The sequence below is a fragment of the Pelecanus crispus genome, chromosome 1, assembly GCF_030463565.1.
Source record: "Pelecanus crispus isolate bPelCri1 chromosome 1, bPelCri1.pri, whole genome shotgun sequence".
NCBI lineage: Eukaryota > Metazoa > Chordata > Aves > Pelecaniformes > Pelecanidae > Pelecanus > Pelecanus crispus.
Genome location: NC_134643.1, coordinates 224,826,040 through 224,845,258, shown reverse-complemented (window position 1 = coordinate 224,845,258; position 19,219 = coordinate 224,826,040). Strand labels below are relative to the sequence as shown.

General features: G+C 45.1%; 1 protein-coding gene across 1 annotated transcript in view; it reads left to right on the top strand.

Annotated features, from left to right (window-relative positions):
* The window catches only part of GDPD5 (glycerophosphodiester phosphodiesterase domain containing 5), a 113,562-nt gene that overhangs the window by 46,484 nt on the left and 47,859 nt on the right, over positions 1-19,219 (top strand). The window contains exon 2 of the mRNA XM_075718326.1: positions 16,871-16,974. Coding sequence (XP_075574441.1) covers positions 16,871-16,974 — 104 coding nt within the window. The remainder of the gene's footprint in view (positions 1-16,870; positions 16,975-19,219) is intronic.

The following is a 19,219-nucleotide window of genomic DNA, read 5'->3' as shown; positions in this document are numbered from 1 at the left end:
ATTACCAGTCAAATTGGAGTAGGGTAATGAGAAATAAAAAACTAAATCTTAAAACAACTTCCCCCCACCCCTCCCTTCTTCCCGGGTTCAACTTCACTCCTGATTTCTCTCCCTCCTCCCCACCAGCAGCGCAAGGGGACAGGGAATGGGGGTTGCAGTCAGTTCATCACACGTTGTCTCTGCCGCTCCTTCGTCCCCAGGGGAGGACTCCTCACACTCCTCCCCTGCTCCAGCGTGGGGTCCCTCCCATGGCAGACAGTCCTCCACCAACTTCTCCAACGTGGGCCCTTCCCACGGGCTGCAGTTCTTCACAAACTGCTCCAGTGTGGGTCCCTCCCACGGGGTGCAGCCCCTCAGGAGCAGCCTGCTCCAGCGTGGGTCCCCCACGGGGTCCCAATTCCTGCCACCAAACCTGCTCCAGCCTGGGCTCCTCTCTCCACGGGGCCACAGCTCCTGCCAGGAGCCTGCTCCAGCGTGGGCTTCCCCTGGGGTCACAGCCCCCTTGGGGCACATCCCCCTGCTCCGGCGTGGGCTCCTCCCCGGGTACAGGGGGATCTCTGCTCCCCCATGGGCCCCCATGGGTGCAGGGGCACAGCTGCCTCGCCATGGGCTGCACCAGGGGTGCAGGGGAATCTCTGCTCCGTGCCTGGAGCACCTCCTGCCCTCCTGCCCTGACCTTGGGGTCTGCAAGGTTGTTCCTCTCACATATTCTCACTCCTTACTCCAGCTGCAGTTTGTGTCCTGGTGGTTTTTTGTTTCCCCTTCTCTAACTATGTTATCCCAGAGGCGCTACCACCATCGCTGATGGGCTCAGCCTTGGCCAGCGGCGGGTCCGTCTTGGAGCTGGCTGGCACTGGCTCCATCGGACACAGGGGAAGCTTCTAGGAGCTTCTCATGGAAGCCACCCCTGTAGCCCCCCTGCTACCAAAACCTTGCCCTGCAAACCCAATACAGTCATGTAGGAGAGCTGCAAGATCAGAACTTTTGCCTGGCATGTTTTACAACCAATGAGTGGAGAACCAGGAGAAATCTTGAACTTTGACCATCCCGGTTATTTTCAGTGCAAGGTCTTCTGAACTTCCAGGAAGTGTCCTCTTCAGGTTAGCCTCTTAAAGGAGAGTGGAAAGTCAGGCTGGCTGTGGTGCTGCTTTAGAAAAAACTTTTGAGTATGGCAAGGTACAGAAACAGCAGTATGGCAGACTTGCTATTTCTGGAACATGTTCTATTGGAGGAATTGAAGTGCTTTAATCAACGTGCAGCTCTTGATGAGAGGGATAATTATTCCCGTTTTTACAGAATGAGAATATGAGAGAGATTAAAATGTCTTTTCTGAAATTGCAAACAAGTTTATGGCAAGGAAATGAACTGAGCTTTCCCTCTAAAGAGCATCCTCCCAGAGTACTTTGCTTGTCTCCAGGGGCACCCACTGGGCATTCCAGCAGATATGTTAAGTTTGTTCTGGAAAAGTGAATCAGGAATGTCCCTCCCTTGGGGGCCCAGTACCTCACCTTACTTGCGATGTCCCCTTCTCATTGTGTGTCTTTATGCTTTTGCTGCGGGTGATCATATGGTGAAAAATGAGGAGAAGAAAAATAGATTTATTTGGACAGTGCCATTATTTTGGATTTGAACAGTTCATGTGCTGGCTTGCCATTGGAAAGTGCCAGGAGACAAAGCAGTTGCAATGCCTTTTTTCAACACATGCATAGAGCAATCGAGCTCTTGCTCCTGCTTAAAACAGAATGTAAACAACTTACTTCTCTTGTCTGCAAGTTGGCTGCTTGCATTTTAGTCATGGTGATGGGTACTGAAAGAAAATAGCTGCAGGGGAATCTCATGGCTTCCTTCTAGACAAGCGTGGCAGAGTTGTTATATAATTTGACTTTGCTATGCAGAATCATAAACATCACAGAAAATGCCCAACTACAGCAACAGTGATGTGTGATTTGTCAGAGCTGCCGGAAAGTGGAAAGGGGACCTTGTGTAAGTCAGATCTTCAGCTTCTTTGCTGTAGCTTTTATTAGCCAATGATTTTTGCTTATTGTCATCATCGTTTTTGTGCCTTCCAGACAGTGGTTTCTGAATAACACGAGCATTTAGATATCTACTGCTTTATAGCTTTCCTTGTTGCTGTCCTCGGCTGGAGTCCAGCTGACCCATTAGGCAGGATAGCTGGATAGTCAGCCCTTGCAAATGCCTTTTTAGGCTGTCGTTGCCTGTCACTTGTGACACTGATAGAGAGAGAAGAAAGAACCTATGTGCATTTCCATGTGAGGAAATGTTCTGGTTTGCCTTTTGGCACCGCTTTTGTTGATGCTCCTGGTTTAGCTTTTCTCCTTCTGCATCTGCTGGTGTGGGCATGGCCCTCTCTGCAGGTGGACCAAAATTACCACTGCGAGACAAGCTTGGGTTTGGGGATGGCGGATTTCACATGCATAGCCTGTCACCTTGTGCGGAGGTACAACATGTTGGTATCTGTTGTTCATATAAAGCTGGGAGCCAAGCAAGATTTTCCCAGACCCAAACTGAGTCTAATCTGGGGTGTAATACAGGAGTCCTTTCGGATGGCCGCTGCCAGGGTGAGCTTCCTGGTCATTTCATGAACATCTGGTCCTGCTCTCTGTGCATCTCTCCTTTGACTCGTTTTCGTTTCAAGTTGAAGGCTGTTTGTCTGTCTTTGTGAGGGGAGGCGGAAGACCTCATACCGGTCAAGAATGGCACCCATTGCCTCTTTTACTGCCAGATTTTTGTCTTCCAGCACTGGCTGGTGATGCTCTCACCCTTTCAGCCAGCAAAGAAATCCTTGGGGGTTTCTTTGTACCAAGCATCATGACAAAGTAGCATTTTGAGAGTTTTCTTTCCAGAGACTTGCTGCTAAGAGTAAGATGCAAAGGAAAGAAATTGCCCAGGGAATAAGCTTATAGGCTGTTTCTTCTCCCAGTCCAATCCTTTGCCCTTGAATCTGTTTGACATCTGTATCAGATTATTTGGGATAGGACTATTTGCTCTGAACTAGAGCATTTTACAACAGAATTCTTGTAAACACTCCTGAAATACAGTAATTCTCTTTCAGTAGGGACAAATATTCAGTAATTCTCCTATCCACCATTCTTTCTAATGAAAGCCATACTCATAAACACCAAACAGGAAAGAGCGGGAGGCACATCGGAGCCTGGGATTAGACTGAGCTGGACAAACTGCAGAAGCAGTCTGGGGCCAGGACAGAAATAGGATCAGCAAAGGCAAATAGGAGCTATTTCCTCTGGCATTGAGTGATGTGTTGAGATGCAGGGTGATTGGGCCACAGCTTTGCTGAAGGTGTCTGGGGATTTTATTGACTACAACCTTTTCTAGGCCTAGTAGAGGACCCATCAAGCCAAATGTATTATTTCCAACAGGAGCCAGGAGCAGACAGCTAGGGAAAGACCTTTCAAAACCCCCAAGATGTGCACAAAATTATCCTCCTTCTGGCAATCTGCTTTTCTGAGATTTCTTGAGAAAGAGGTGGTACTAAGGCCATTACATTTAATAGCCTTCATTGGCTCTATTCTTAGTTAACCTACACAGTCCTTTTTTTTTTTTATTAAACCTGCTTTTATTTAACCTGTTTTTAATCTTAAAGCCCATTGCCCCATGTTGTTGGTGCTTTAATCAATGTGAATCATAAGCTGAATGCAAGTCAACAACATCACGTGCCTGCGAAAAGGACTATCATGAGACTGGGATGTGTTAGCAGGAATAACATCCTCAGGAGGCATCGAGGATGGAGTCATCCTGCTGCTTGATGCTGATGAGAGCTCAGCAGGGATGCCATGCCCAGCAAGGTGCTCCTCTTCAGGCAAGGCTTGGACCTCATCCAGTTGGTCTGTGCAAGAGCAATGGGCTGTATTATTTTTTTTTTTCTAGATGAGCCTCATCAGTAGAGAACGAAAGAGCTGGACCTATTTGGACTAGAAAAGATAGCTGCCTCCTCTCAGCGTCCAAATATGCAAACATGTAAAGAGAAAGGGAATAGTGCATCACTAGCATCAGTAATAGGTTTTTAGTGCACCTTTGGGGACTCTGGTGCAATACTCGAATCCTTCCATTAGCGTGGTCAGAAGCACTGTGTATCACTGCTTACGTTGTTTGGGAAAGATACAGTAGATTAAAAACACACTGTCAGGAACTGTGAAAGTAGAGTAAATCATGCTGTGGAGGGTAGAGTGGGGAACCCCTGTTGCTCTGTCCTGTTTTCTCATGAATCAGAGGCTCCCTAAGGGATTTTTGTTTACCTCTGCACTGAATGAAAGAGGGAGGACGTAATTGCAGGAGGTGGAGTTGGTCCAGGACATTATTATTGCTGCAGAAAGTCCCCTGGGGCCGCTAATAGCCAGAAACAGCCCTGGCTCCAGCTGTGCACTGTCTCTGGAACAGCACAGGAATTCCTATCGCAGTGCTATCGAGAGTTCCCAGCATTTTTTGTCATGATTATGTAGCTGCTGGGATACAGTTAGATGTTGCCTCTGTTCAGGGAAGTGTACCTAGAGAGAAAGTGGTCCTCTGTAATGGCAGAGTGTTGGGGGGAAGGAGGGACAGGCAAGTATGGGTTATGCCTTAGTTTGGGTACCTTTATCCCTTTGCTTGCTACCTGGGCAAGCAAAAGTGCCTGATTGCTCCTCAGTCTTGGAAGGCTGCAAGCCTTGAAGCCTGGAGGGAATTAGTGGTCCTGCCTGACTACCCTTTCTGGCTGTGTTTTTGGAGGCTGGGAGCCGAAGTGTTTTACAAAGTGTAGTAATATTATTTTTAGAGATTTGGCTCTCTTTTTGTTGCATCTGTTGATCTACAGTTCAATTACGGCAGCCCCAGCAGGAACACATATTTCAATAATATGTTCTCTGCCACTTTCTTTGACCTGCTAAATTGAATTGTAAATGCAGCATGTCACAGCTCAGAAATCTCATTCATGGCCTTCTCTAACAAGGTGTGCAGAGAGCTATTAGCCTAGTCTTTGCAATAATTAAATAAGATATGTCTGAGATATGCAATGACTTTAGGAAGAGTCTAGTTAGCTATCGAAGCCTCATCAGCCAGAATGGTAGGAATGTTTTTTCCTCCTTCCTTCAGACCCATTGTCTGTTAGACCCAATTTCTTCCTTTTTCTTCCCATTTATTTATCAGCAGATGTCTCTTATGCAAGACCACAACATGCTACCTAGGAGTAGTGAATCAGCCAAAACCTTTGCAGTGTTTGTGAAGTGGCTCAAATCAGTTGTGTTGACAGATGTATCCTTCCAAATGGTCCAACTCCTGCCTGGTAGGGCTGTAGTAAATGGAGAAAGTCCCATACCTTATAAGATTTGAAGTACTAAGCAAAGATGGGGAGAGGAGAGAAAGTTGAGGATGAAGAGTAAAAAGCAAGAGACGGAGAATGTGTTCAAGTGGAGTTTTGCACCAGATGTTCATGGTCTTGGTTGCTAGGTGGAGAGATAATGAAGCCTTTGGACAGGTTACAAAGTACTACAAGAGCTGACTGATGCACTGCGGAGTCCTGCAGACTGCTGCCTGCTCTCTCTTGGGTGCATGAGTCTTAAATCCAACAGAAGGATGAAAGCCTGATCCCTCTGCAGCCTCTTTAAGGTGAGGGAATTGAAGCCCAGGCGCCTTGATTCTGTTCCTGATGTATTGTAAGGTCTGGTAGGTCAACATCTGCCAGTCAAGTATATTGATTTGCTCACTTAAAGGCTTCAAATCCTTGGTGTGCAAGGTACTTTCCCTTTATTATGTCCCTCTGCAATATGAGATTTGGCTATCGGATGTACTTTTGGCAGTGAAGGCTGATCGCACCCTGGGATGTAATAGTGACAATGCAGCCAGCAGCTTGAGGGATGTGGGTTTTCCTCTCTACTGACACTTGAGAGACCACGTCTGAGCACTGGGTCTGGTTTGGGGCTCCCCAAAACCAGGCAGGCAATAACAGACAGACTCCAAAATGGTTGGACCTGGAGCCTGGGATATATGAGGAGAAGATGGGAGCTGGGGTTGTGCTCTCTGCAACTATCTAAGGAGTGGTTGTAGAAAAGATGGAGCTGGGCAAGAGGCAATGGACACAAGCTGTATCAAGGGAAATTCCAGTTAGATAGTGGGAAAGTTTCTCCCCATGAGGGTGGTCAAACCCTGCAGCAGGACCCAGAGGAGGGTGGGAATTTCTATCCATGGAGACATTCAAACCTTGCTGGGACATTGCCCTGAGCAACCTGACCTGAGTTGGCACTGCTTTGAGTGGGAGTTTAGAGCAGAGCCTGCCAGAGGCCCCTGCTGCCTCAGTTATTTTATCTTTAAATGTTTATTGGGGTCTACATTTGATCTTTGACACTGATCAGAGCTAATGAGCTCAAAATTGACTGGGATGGAAAATTGTTCACATCTGTAGTACGCAAATCACTGGTTTAGGGACTATGCATTCACATACCATGAGTTATTAATGAAATTTTGTAACTTTACTGTAGGAACTGAAGTATTGTACACATTGACAAAATGTTCCAGCTGATATTTATTCTTTTTTATCCTCAGTTCCTGGTTCTAATGGGTGCAGCTGGGAGATGTAGTCATCTGTCATCTTCAGAGATGATTTAATAACTTGCTTGAGGAAGATTTTCTTTTGTTTGTTCGAATGAGGTCCAATTGGGTAATCCGGAAATGAAGAATCATGCCTTCAATTTTTCTTTTGTATTTACTGGATAAATGTTAGCTTGCCTCCTTTCCTCTCTAAGCTAATACTGATAAATGCCTGCAGGAAATTGATTCTTGAAAATGTCAGAAAATAGTGTAGTGAAGACTCATTAGTAAACTCTTCATTGTATCTGGGAGTGAATTTAAATGACCTGAAAACATGCTTGAGTAATGGTGGTGCTCCAATGTGAGTCCAGCTCTTGTATTTGCTGTTGAGGTAGAGAGCAGTTATTTAGGACTCTGTGGCCTTGATCCTTCAACGGAATCCATTCATTTGCTAAAGGCAGATGCAGGCCTGGACCAGTGGATATTTAGGGATACAAGGATGGTGTGCACTGCAGGAAGATAAAATGCCTTTTCTGTCTTGCTGCATTTGCAAGTTTGAGGGCCGTGTTGTCTTGGATGTCTCTGTGAATGCTGTCTTGGCACGGAGATTTATGGTGTTGTGGGAAAATAATAAATATCTCATGGCAGGGAGATGGAGATGAGATTCATCCACAGGTTGCTTGGCTGCTCTGCTTAATATTAGTTTAGCTCTTCTGAAACCTCTGCATTTAATCTGGTAGGTGTTTTCTTCTTGGGTGAAGGCTTGACTTTAAAAGGAGTGATGGGAGAAGGAGTGTTTAGATGTATAGTGATGGAGCCTAGAACAGAGGAGGGATTCAGGAAGACTTCACCGTAGCCCAAGGGAAGTCACTGGGCATCTGGACATCTGATCTGTGTGGAGCTATGGAGGTACTAATGCAACTTGTTGAAGTTACTGCTTCCTCTGGTGGTTATGATGTACTTTTAACAACATGGGGTAACCCTAGTTGCTCCTGGATGATGTCCTTAGAATTGCAAACAGATCTGATAAGGGTGCATTAAATCAGCCAAGCAGTCTAAAATAGCTGTTGTCTAGATATCCTAGTGCTGGCAGGGCAGAACTGATGTAGGATGGTTTTCTCCAGCTATGGTTGTGACCTGTAACATGGAGAAGACCAAAGTCAACAGAACATGAACCCAAGGTTGAGTTGTTGCAAATAAAAGGCTACAAATAAAAAGGAAATGAGATTGGTGGCTAGGGTTATGACAGGAGGCTGAGGTCTGTCCCTGTCACTTGCCCCTATCCTCAGCATGTCACATCACCACTCCAAGCTTCTGGGTTTTCCTCTTTGATTTTTCCATATTGCCCAGTTTGCAGCTGCAGTTGTCCCAGCAGCATGGTTGGATGGGTGGAACTGGAGAAAGATGCCCGCATTTGATTTTTTTTTTTTTTTCTTTGGGGGGTGTGTGTATGTGTGGTCAGATCCATGTGCTGTTGTTCTCCATCTGCTTGTGCATGTCCTGACTCATGTGCTGCCAGGTTTTAGGGGGGCTCGGTCTCACTCTGGTTTCCTCTGACCAGAAATTCTAGCCTCAAGCTGAGATGCCTTTCAGCAAGAAATTGCTTTAAAATGGTATATTTCCTATAAAAGGCTTCCATTTTTCACAACTGGAATTTTTCTGACAAAATATAGAGGCAGGGGGGAGACATTGTCAAAAATCTTCTTCCTGCTCTAGTTTAATTTTTATTATTTAATTATTTTTAATGAATGAACAGGGGGTTTACTGTGTTCAGGAGACAGAATGGGTAGGGTCTGCTACGAAAACTGAAAGCCATGAATTCCCAGAGGCACTTTGACTTGAACAAGAGCCCTCTTCATGTCGGATGACTGGCAATTCCAGAAACCAGTCTGTCCCTCTGATTGCTCCTTCACTTCTAGCTGGGGAGTGCAAGGTATTCTGGGAGAAGCTCTCCAGCAGGCACATCTGCTGCCTCACACGGCATGACGTGGTCCTGGTTCCAATGGTGGTATTTGCAGAGGTGTTGGAGGGAGCAGACTGAAAGTTGAAACTGTTTAGCACCTCTTGTATACCGAGTTATTGCAAAAATCCTCTCCGGTCATGGGGACTGGAGGTGGAACATGCTGTTAATGTTGATGGAAGGAGACCCATGGGTTGGATGATGGGGAAATATTCACACTATCTAGTTGTAGGTGTTGAAAGTGAGAAGATGGTTTCAGAGGCTCTTTATATAGCCAACAAAGGGCCAGCTTCCTCCAGAGCAAATTTAGAGCATTTAATTGAAACCCTTGCCTGGAGCAAACCTCTGGTTGACTGTACATGGAGACCACTATAGCCTCACATATGTGTAGACAATAATTCTTGTCCAGGGTAGCTATAGATAAATACACTTGCTATTTTTTCAGTGTGGAGTGACTTCCTTCCACATTTTTTCAGTACCTGGTTATATTTATTAGCAACAGATTTAATGTCTGTGATCAGAAATGTCTGACCAGAACACAGATTCTAACAGCAGGTGAAATGGAAAAATAATTTTAACTAACTTGTTAGGTTGGATTACTCTGGATGATGTTTATTATAACTCAGTGTTAACGTGGAGAAGTGAGTCAGATTTTTTTACGGCTCTGGCTTGCATTGACTTTTTCCAAACATGGGACCACAGAGCACTCAGTTTTCAGATTTGGAAAGCCAACTATTTTAAGAGAAAGGTTGAAAAATATGTATTTTCAAGGAGGAAGGGGATCTCTGAACAGTTTTGGCAGAACAAACCTCAGTTCTGCTTGAAGTAGCAATGAGACAAGGAGGGAGTCTGCTCTGCCAATAGCATTTAATGACGAGTGATTTCCTGGTGCAGTGTGAAATATAAATTAACAGCCAAGAGGAATGCAGAATTGAAAGGGAAGTCAGTTTATCCACTTTCCTGAAATAATGAATCTAGCAATAAAAGATTTTTGGTTCAAAGCCAGAGTAGGGAAGTGAGCTGGAGTTTTTCTATTGATTTCGGCCTCCCCGCTGTCACGCTGTCTTTCCGGTCGGTAGCAAAAGCTAGCAGTCTTTCCTGTCTCTGCCTTTCAAATAAATGTTGGGTCCTTACATAGTGGTCTGTGGTGAAGGACTTTTTTTCTTGCTCTGTGGTTTAGGGTTTTTGGCTTCTCTTTGTAAATGTTAGTGATGATCTTTCTGGAGTTGAGGCCCTCCAGGCTAAGGGAGCTTTAAGTCTGAAGGGAATCAATACTTGGTGTGTTTTTCTTTTTTTTTATTTATTTTTATTTTTATTTTGCTGTTTGAGCCCCTCTGTCAAAGAACTGTCTTCTGTTTTATTGAATTTTGTTAAGACCAAGGCACCTGTAGAGCCGACTCACTTGAATTGTGAATGCAGGTTTATTCTTCCCTTCTTTTTAGCCCCTTACACTCTGTGTGAAGGGTTTTTATGGGGCATTGTGAAGAAGAAAATTATGGTAACCCACTTGCTGCACTTGTCTGACTTAAACTTCTTCCACAAAGCAGTATGTTTTTTCCTCTGACTGGTCTCAGTGGGTGGTGTAGTGTAAAGTTGTTAACATTTTCTGGCTTTTAGCCTTTTGAAGAAAATATCTTTTAATCACGAAAAGAAATCTGCTTTGTTGTGCATCTCCTCACTTCCAAGCAACCACAACCTCACCCCTATTTTTAAGGCCCTTTAGGTGAAATCTTGATCACTGTGGTTTCAGCTGCTCTGGGAGAGCTTTGGGGGCCTATTGCCACAGAAGGTTTGATGTGAGGATCTGTGCAATCCTCCTTGGATGTCAATCAAAAGGGGGGGACTGTAAAAAAAAAAAAAAAACATCAATCTGTTTCCATCTGTGAGCTGCCATGACTTTATCTATACCTGTATAAACTGGGGCAAGCTCCCAGCAGCGTTACAGCAGTGGCATTTGAATTCTTTCACCGGAAAGCTTCTAGGGATGCACAAGTTGGAAGGGACACAACGTCACCCACGCTGACTGATTGCTGGACTGTTGTTTGCTATGAGCTAATCCACGTAGGAATGGAACCCTAATCCATCCAGCACTGGCATTTCCTCTTACCCATTCACAGTTCAAAGCAGGCTTCTCTCTTTCCAGTTCATTTTGAAACTTTACATTGCTTCTGGCTGCCAGAGGGGATGCCGGAGGCCGTGGGTTTGCTTTAGGGGGGCTCCTGCAGTTTCATCCCAAGGCTGGGAGATGTAGGCGCATCGCAAGGATGCAAGTCCTGCTGCTCACTTGGGATGAGCTGACAGAGGTCTGCAGCAACCACTGCAGGTGGACGAGGGCATTGCAGGACCAGTGTTGACTGGGGTGACTCTAGCAACTTCAGTGAAGCAAAACGTTTATGCTCTGCTTCATCTGTAGGCTGCCAGCAAATCAGCTGGCTCTAGCCTTGGCTTTTCTTGGCTTTAATGGAGCAGACCTTGAGCCAATGCAGCCTCCTCCTCTGGCTGGGTACAAAGGAGGAGTGTGTGGGGGGGCATCTTAACTCATTGCACAGCATTTTGGTGACCTTTGGGAATATACTTGGTAGTAAATAAGCAATTTAATGTGTTCTCACATGTTGTACCCCTCTGTTTTGCCTGCATGCCCCAGACAGGGCTTGGGACATACTTTCTGATAGACCCAGCTTAATTATAAAAATATTTCAACCTCAGGAAGAGGGGCAAGTGTAAATGCAGTCCTAACCACTTCTGATCAATGGAGTCTTACCCTGGGCAATCTTGATTTTAAGATCTCAAATGTTCCTTCTCTGTTCTGAGTCCAAATCACACTCTGTTTAGATCCTGAAGCTGTGTTGATCTGCTTTTTGGGAAGATAATGGGAAATTTGGTGATCTAAAGGCTTGATAAGGGTTCATCAAGTAAATTATCAAATGGACATGGTTCTGTCCTCTCTAGAACAGCGCAGCATTGAGTTGTGTTCACCCCATAATTCAGCAGGGAATAGCTGTGGTAGACAAATGCACATTAGCTCTGCACGTGGCTAGTTTTGGCAGAGGATCACTTTCTAGTGACAGCCAGGATACCTTCTCTAAAGAAACTTTTTAAAAAGCATGAATTTGTTGGTTGAAGAATTTCTTTGGTTTAAAAATAGTATCACACTAAGAGATGTCTTCCAGCATATGTGCAACCAGCTAGAATGTAGAAATGGGTGAGAAATCTCATCACTTCTAATGTAGTAAGTTTGACTAAATTGAAATAGTCCCTGTAGGAGGGGTGGGTGGGAGTGTGTATCTAGATGAACTTCATAATGTCTCCTACAGATCTTACAGGAAATAAAATAATCTTCCTGAGCCTCCCTGCTTTCCTGCAGCACTGGTGCCAGGTAGTAAATAATGCTGCAGCCTTCATCTGTGTTGGGGAGCTGCAACAGAAGAGGCTGGTGCAGACTTCAGTTAACCAAAACTAATCCCCAAATTGGAAAAATCTCTTCTGTGCTCTGTGATATGAAGTTCAGGGCTGTTTTTAACAAGTTAGATTAAAACTTGCAGCACAAGAGCAGGTAAAATGCATGAGCCAACTTTGCAGTTGAATCACAAACTGGCTCTTTCTGTGGCAATTTCATTTTATTTGTTGGGTTTTTTTTTTTTTTTGCTATCATTGCTTACTTTGGAGTTGGGTTATGCTCCCACCTGATATAAGGTGGGGATTGGGGATGCACAAAAGTGGTGGAGAATGTGGATGAAATGTTGATTTATTTTGTTTGTTTTTTTTAAGGATTCTGTGATTTAAATAATTAAAAAATCACTGACAAACTGCAGCTTGGTAATATGTCTCAGTCTTCATTTGTTTCCTTTTGGGGCTCTTCCAATTATGTCTGTAGATACTTTTGGAGTAAGAAATCTTATTCCCGTTGCTAGAAGTGGCCCCACAGTAGACCTAAGATCAAAAACACGGTGGTATGTGTAAGATGTCTGTTTTTGAAAGTGCTTCTGCAATGCCCAACCTTCAACCTGTGCCTGATGCTTTAAAATATTCTCACTTCAAAGTCATTTCTCATATTTTCAGTGAGACTCTCTCCACCCTTCTCTGGGCTGTGGCCACCTCAGTGGGTGTGGTCTGCAAAGACTTAGTTGTGTCTGGCTTTTTTTTGAGCTTAACCAAGCACATGGTACATGTTGCTTGAGGAAAAAGGGGACTCTTCATTTATTGCTTTCCTTTAAAATTAAATCATAGAATCATCGAATTGTTTAGGTTGGAAAAGACCTTTAAGATCATCCAGTCCAACCAGTAACCCAACATCACCAAGTCCACACTAAACCAATCAAGGGTAGACTAGACTAAACTATGTCCCGAAGTGCCACGTCTACTCATTTTTTTAATGCTTCCAGGGATGGTGACTCCACCCCCTCTCTGGGCAGCCTGGTCCAATGCTTGACTACTCTTTCTGTGAAGAAATTTTTCCTAATATCCAACCTAAATCTTCCCTGATGCAGCTTGAGCCCATTTCCTCTCGTCCTATTGCTAACTACTTGGGAGAGGAGACCAACCCCCACCTCACTACACCCTTCTTTCAGGTAGTTGTAGAGAGCAATAAGGTCTCCCCTCAGCCTCCTCTTCTCCAGGCTGAACACCCCCAGCTCCCTCAGCCGCTCCCCACCAGCCCTGTGCTCCAGACCCTTTCCCAGCTCCGTTGCCCTTCTCTGGCCACACTCCAGCACCTCAATGTCTTTCTTGTATTGAGGGGCCCAAAACTGGACACAGCATTCCAGGTGGGGCCTCACCAGTGCCGAGTACAGGGGGACAATCACCTCCCTGCTCCTGCTGGCCACACTATTCCTGACACAAGCCAGGATGCTGTTGGTATAATGTCAGTATAATGAGGTTAACACTGGTTTGCGCCATTCTGTAAGACACCATGGCTACATCTGCAGTAGCAAGTAGTGTGACCCAAGAGAAGAGGTTTGTGGAAAGAGATAGTTAGTGCTGAGATCCTGATATTCATGGTCCAAGTGTTTTGGAGGTGGTGGTGTGATCACTTATGATTAGCTCTAGTCTGGTCCTATGGACTGGTGCCCACTGGTGGTTGAGGTGCATTGAGTTCACTGCTGGAGCATATCTTCTGGTTTAACTTCACCCAAAGCCCTTTAGTGATGTGAACCAGAACACAGAAAGCAGGAGAAAAGGGTGAGCTATTTCCAAAATGTATCCTGATAGGAATGAAGGTGCTAATACAGATGTGCTTTGTTGACTTCGTTTGCAGGACAATACTGAGTGCTGTGTGAGCTGTGTGTGTTTAAGTTCAGTGTGAGTAACTGGTAACTAGTGAGCATGTCCATCCTATTCCTGTAGGAAGAGGGAGAAACTGAAAGGGAAGGGTGGTGAAGGGAAGGTTTTCTAGAACAACTGCCAAAAATGTCAGTGATGACATTCTTATAAAATCTCATCGAGCTGAAAATGTGGACTCTTTCAAGCACCTTCAGACTTTCTCATGGTTCTGTCTGAGTTTCTGTAGGTGAAGCTGCACCATTTCCTCCACCTACTTGTGGCTGTGATTGAGTGATAGGGATGACATGATTTTAAGTCTTTATTTTTGGCAGTAGAGGCTTGAAGCTGTTGCACGTTACAGATTTCACCTTGCTTTAAAGTGTGTGGGAGCTTGCAAAGTAGGGGCCTCTAAAGCTCTTCTGCTGAGGGGCTGTTGGAGGGAGGTTGTACAGGACCCAGGCTAAATTCAATGTATTGTGCATGTGGGTCAGATTCATGTAGGTTCCGTTCAGATTCTGGTTCGGTTCATGCTGAAGAGCATCAGTGGTGCTAAGAAGATGTTGCCTGTTCTTCTGAAAGCCCCCCCCCAGAACTGTGCTTGAACTTGCTGAAATATGTCAACCCTTGAAGAATTTGACTGGGTTTTCACGAAATCAGCCAGGCATGTATAGCTGGCAAGTGCACCATCAAGGACAGACCAAAAATAGCCTTTGGAGAGCTTGACACAAGCTATGCTACTTAGATTTAAATGAGGGGGGGGGGAAAAAGTGTGTATATAAAAACAAAGTCCAAACATGTTCTGAAATGTTTTCCTTGGCTGTTTTATCAAATCAGTGTCATCCAGTGCATGAATACTGGCCAAGCTTATCCTATAATGACCTTTAAAGAGCTGGAGGGATTTTTTTTTTTTGTAGCAAAGTTGGTCCTCAGCACTTGAGATACTTTAAAGCTCACTTGCCTTGCGAAAACGTGTGCAGTTAACCAATTCAGCAGTGTTGCTGATAGGTGCAAGGAGGTGTTAGACCCAAATGGAGAGGAAAAAACAAGCAAACAACTGCTGTCCCTCCCAAATTCCTGTGCACCCCCAGCCTGCTCACTGGTGGGGTGGGGTGATAAGCAGAAAAGGCCTTGATTCTGTGTAAGCACTGCTCAGCAATAACTAAAACATCCCTGTGTTATCAACACTGTTTTCAGCACAAATCCAAAACATAGCCCCTTACCAGCTACTATGAAGACAATTAACTCTATCCCAGCCAAAACCAGCACAATCATGGAGAGATTTTTGCAGCCTTGCTGCTGCTTTTGGGACTGAGGAAGGCTGCTGTTGGCTGTAGGCACCAGGGCTGATGTAGATGCTATGGCTGGCATCCTGCTGCCAAAGGCAGGGTGCTTTGTGGGGGAAAATCCCCATCCCAACCTCAGTGCTTTCCCTCCAGGAGCTCAAGTGTACGTATCGGTGCAGACCTGGGCATGAGGTGGGGAGCTGATAGCCTTTAAGCTCATGGCAGAGCACTTTGGCCGTGTGGTTTTGAAGGTACTCAGTAGGTGCGCTGTAGAAGTCCCTTTGTACCACTGCCTGGTTCCTTTTGCCCCATTTATCTGGAACACAAAGCGCTGCATGGGAACTGGGGACCTGGTGCTGCTGAGGTTCGATTGAAGTTGGATAACAAACTTGAGCTGAGTCGAAGAAAAGTTTTTAACCATAACCCTTGGCCAAGTATTGGGAATTTCTAGCAGGAAGCATCATTTTTGGCGCAGCAAAAATGAAATAATTCCAACCCTTTTTATTGTTTGCTTTTTCTTTTGGCACTTTTGTGAGATGGAGCATACAAGGAAGAGCTGTATCACAGGATTGGTATCCAGGGTGATGCATGATGAAACATAGTCAATACACAGTTAAGTAAATAGCTCTAGCCCTTAAGATGGAAAGGGAAGGCAAAGAATAGTAGTGTTTCTTATATCACCAGAATAGTGTTTATATTGGTTACATTGTTTTGCATAATTGAACAGCCATGAGACAGTTCAGTAGAGAAAAGGGCATTTTCAAGAGAGATTAATGGTGTGCTCAGGGTCCAGAAGGAAATTATAGTAGTAGAGTTGCTCATACACTTTTTTAATTTTCATCCCTCCTTCTTCATTCTGGGAAGAGAGGATTCATTTGAATATTTTCCATAACAAATTTATTTCAGTGTGTTGTTCCGAACAGACTGGATGCTAGTTGAAAAGGAAACATATGTGCACTATTTAATGCCTGCAGAGTAAAACCAACAAAGCACATGGAAATGGTACTGGTTAGGGACAGTTTTCTTGCAACATTGTTCTCTTCATGGATGTCCTTGTGGTTTCGGATTTTACCCATGCTATTGGAGCAGGGCACTGAACAGATGTTCTAGGGCTTTTTTTTCTTTTACTTTTTGAGGGTGGTGGGGTGGAGTATTAATTGAAACATTCATCAAAACTGAATGTTGGTGCAAATATCTTTCATCTGAGGCTGGTGTGGTCTCTTCTCCTGCTGTATTATTTGCAGAACACTTACATATGTGGTGGTTGTGGGAATAAACATTGCAGATGGGTGGTTTGGCTCTGCAGGATCCGAGTGACCTGGGGGAAGGAGTAAGGGTTCATATCTCTGTGTAGTAGTAGCATCGCTAACCTGCTGCGTACTCTTTGCCATGCCATAACTACTCACTCATTTAGGCCGAACCCATGAGAGACTCAGATGACAAGTTGCATCTCTCACAGGTGAATGGAAAAGTTACTTAAACAATTACCTCAAAAAAAGGCAAACAAACAAAAAAACCAAACCCCAGCCAAACAAAAAAAACCCAGCTCAGTATCCAGAAATGCTCCCTTCTTCCACATGGCCTGAGAGCTGGAGAAATGATGTCCCAGCCCTACATATGATGGATCTGCATAAGTGACCCCACTGCCCAGAGCTGGGGACAAGGGTTGCATCTCCCGTCTCCCCCAGGGGAGAAAGATCTGAAATCTGCCCTTGGAAATGTCTAGTTACTCCATCCAATCTCAGTAGCTTCTAGATGAGATGTGGGACAGGATGGGATGCTGGCCCTGAAACAGCATAGTATTAATGCTGACTTCTCTTTCCATCTGCAGTGGGAGCGCCTCTGGTTCCTCATCCTCACCTCGTCTTTCTTCCTGACCCTGGTCTGGTTTTACTTCTGGTGGGAAGTTCACAATGACTACAATGAAATCAACTGGTGAGTAGAGTTTCCGTGTTATGGAGGGGCAACCCCTTAACAAATTTGGCTGTCGTCATGTGCCTCTAAGAGCTGTTTGACACTGGGTTGGATGCATTTGGGTCCTCCAGATAGACTTGTTAATGACAGTAAAGGCAAAGCAAGGTGGGAAGTGAGACTGAAGAGCTGCTTCTCCCTGTCTTCACTGATGGATGTAATGTGTCTTCACGTCTTCACTGCGTGGCTGTAATGGAGCTTGGGGTAGGTGTGCTCCCTGGTGAACAGCGTGCGAAAACAAAGACGGTGCTGAAATTCTGTAGAAGCTTTTTGGTTGTTGTTTGTTTGTTTCTATGGCTGGCTGTTTTTGGAAGCAGCTGAGCAATTTGGCTGCAACTTTCTGCAAAATATAAAGGACAAAAATTCAGCCTGAAGCAGGCACGGGTGTGGAAAATTTTGCAAAGTTGGAAGGAGCTGAAAACAAGCTTTCCAGTGGGATGTGCCGGGGAGTTTAGGGACTTGCCAGCTCCCTCCAGTGCTGGAAATTATTCTCCCTTTTACTGTCTCAGCAGCATCTTAAAACATTTTGACAGTACCTTGGGTGCTCTTCTAACCAAACTGCTTTGACATCATCTTCTTGTCAAAGATAATATGTAAACTGTATTTTAAAACACAGTGGGTAGCTGATCCCTTAAACAAATCACTTGCTTTAGATGCTGAAGTTGTGTGAGGGAGAGTGTTTGCTAACTTAATGACGTGGGCTGTCTCCTCCCAGGAGTGTGGTTTTTCTCTTTGCTCAGAGCCATACTCTGAGAACTGAAACCATCACCATTGCTCTTGATTATTTATAATACTAGCATGAAAAAAAATGCAGGGTGGTTTTTTTTTTTTTTTTAAAGGGTGTTTTGGAACTCCTCTTCATTTCAGTTTATACCTTCAGTAAAGGATGTGAATGCTCCTAGTCTGCTCCAGTGCAAAGCCAAATCTGTCTTAGCTCAAAGCTGAGAAAGGGCTAAAAAAAAAGTCATGCAGAGATGAAGCAAAGCGCTGGAAATGCTGTGAATGGGCATTGTTGCAAAGTCTTGGGTTCCCAAGTATTCATGCAGGAATGGGAGGAGATGTGCAGGTCTGCTCTGGATGCAAGAGGTATTTGGGCTTTAAAATGCCCACGCGTGTCACCTGCAGACCAAAGCCCCTTCCCCTGCCATGCAACCCAGTGTGCACAGGGTGCTAGAAGCACTTCTGGATTGACAGCACTAGAAAAACAATCCCTTTTGTGCACAACAGTAATGGAAGAGGTTCTCTGGATGCAAAATAGCAGGGCTACATCTGTTCAAGAGTTGCCATTCAGCGCTGAAAATGGGTCAGTACTTTGTATGTGCTGTAACCCCAATTAGATTCCTGCTCCACAGACTGGCACCAGAGATTGAGGAGAACAGCAGGCTTTCTGAAAAACAGCCTGAAATGCTGCAGAAAGGCTGGGAGGGAGGATGATAACATGGGCGAGGTTTTAATTACAGGCATGCTGGTTCCAGGCAGAGAGGAAACAATTTCCACTGGGTCCATTCAGGCTGAGCCTGGCCTTCTTCCCTCCCAGCGCAGATGTGTGGGCTCCAATTAAAACAGAACAGTTTTCAGCCAGATGGGGTGTAAAGGAGATGAAAGCATCATTTTGGACCCGACAGAGCTCTGAGCCTGTTGCTGATGAGATACAGTGGGGTCCTGGCTCTTAGAAACCCCATCTTTGCAGTTCTTCAGTGGCTATCACTTCTGGGCCGTATTTGTGGACAATGTTTCTTTTGATACTTGTTCCTGTTGCCTTCCTCTCTGCTCCACTGATTTATTTGTAAGCCATGACCCCTCTCGGCCTTAAGGAAGGGCTTTTTGGGGCAAATGCCATCTCTGTACAGGACCTAGTACACCAGGCTACTGGTAGGGGCTCCCTGGAGACAGTGAGATAAAGAATTGCTGTTGCATTGGTGTGATGAGCTACTGCACTTGTTCCTGCCCTCTGAAGCTCATCCTTGTGAGCTCTCCTTCCTTATGTCACGCGCAGGCAACGACACTGAACTTTTGACCTGTCCCACCACAGCAGGTGAAGAAAGACTTGAGGCATCTGTCCAACCGGCCCCTCGAAGATTATTGCTAGCAGTAGACCAGGTTGACTAAAGTCTTGAAACCCCAAGGTTGAAGACTTCCCCCCTTTCAGGGACTTGTTCCAGCACTGCACTCACTCTCTGTGAGGAGATTTTCCAACCCAGACCACTAA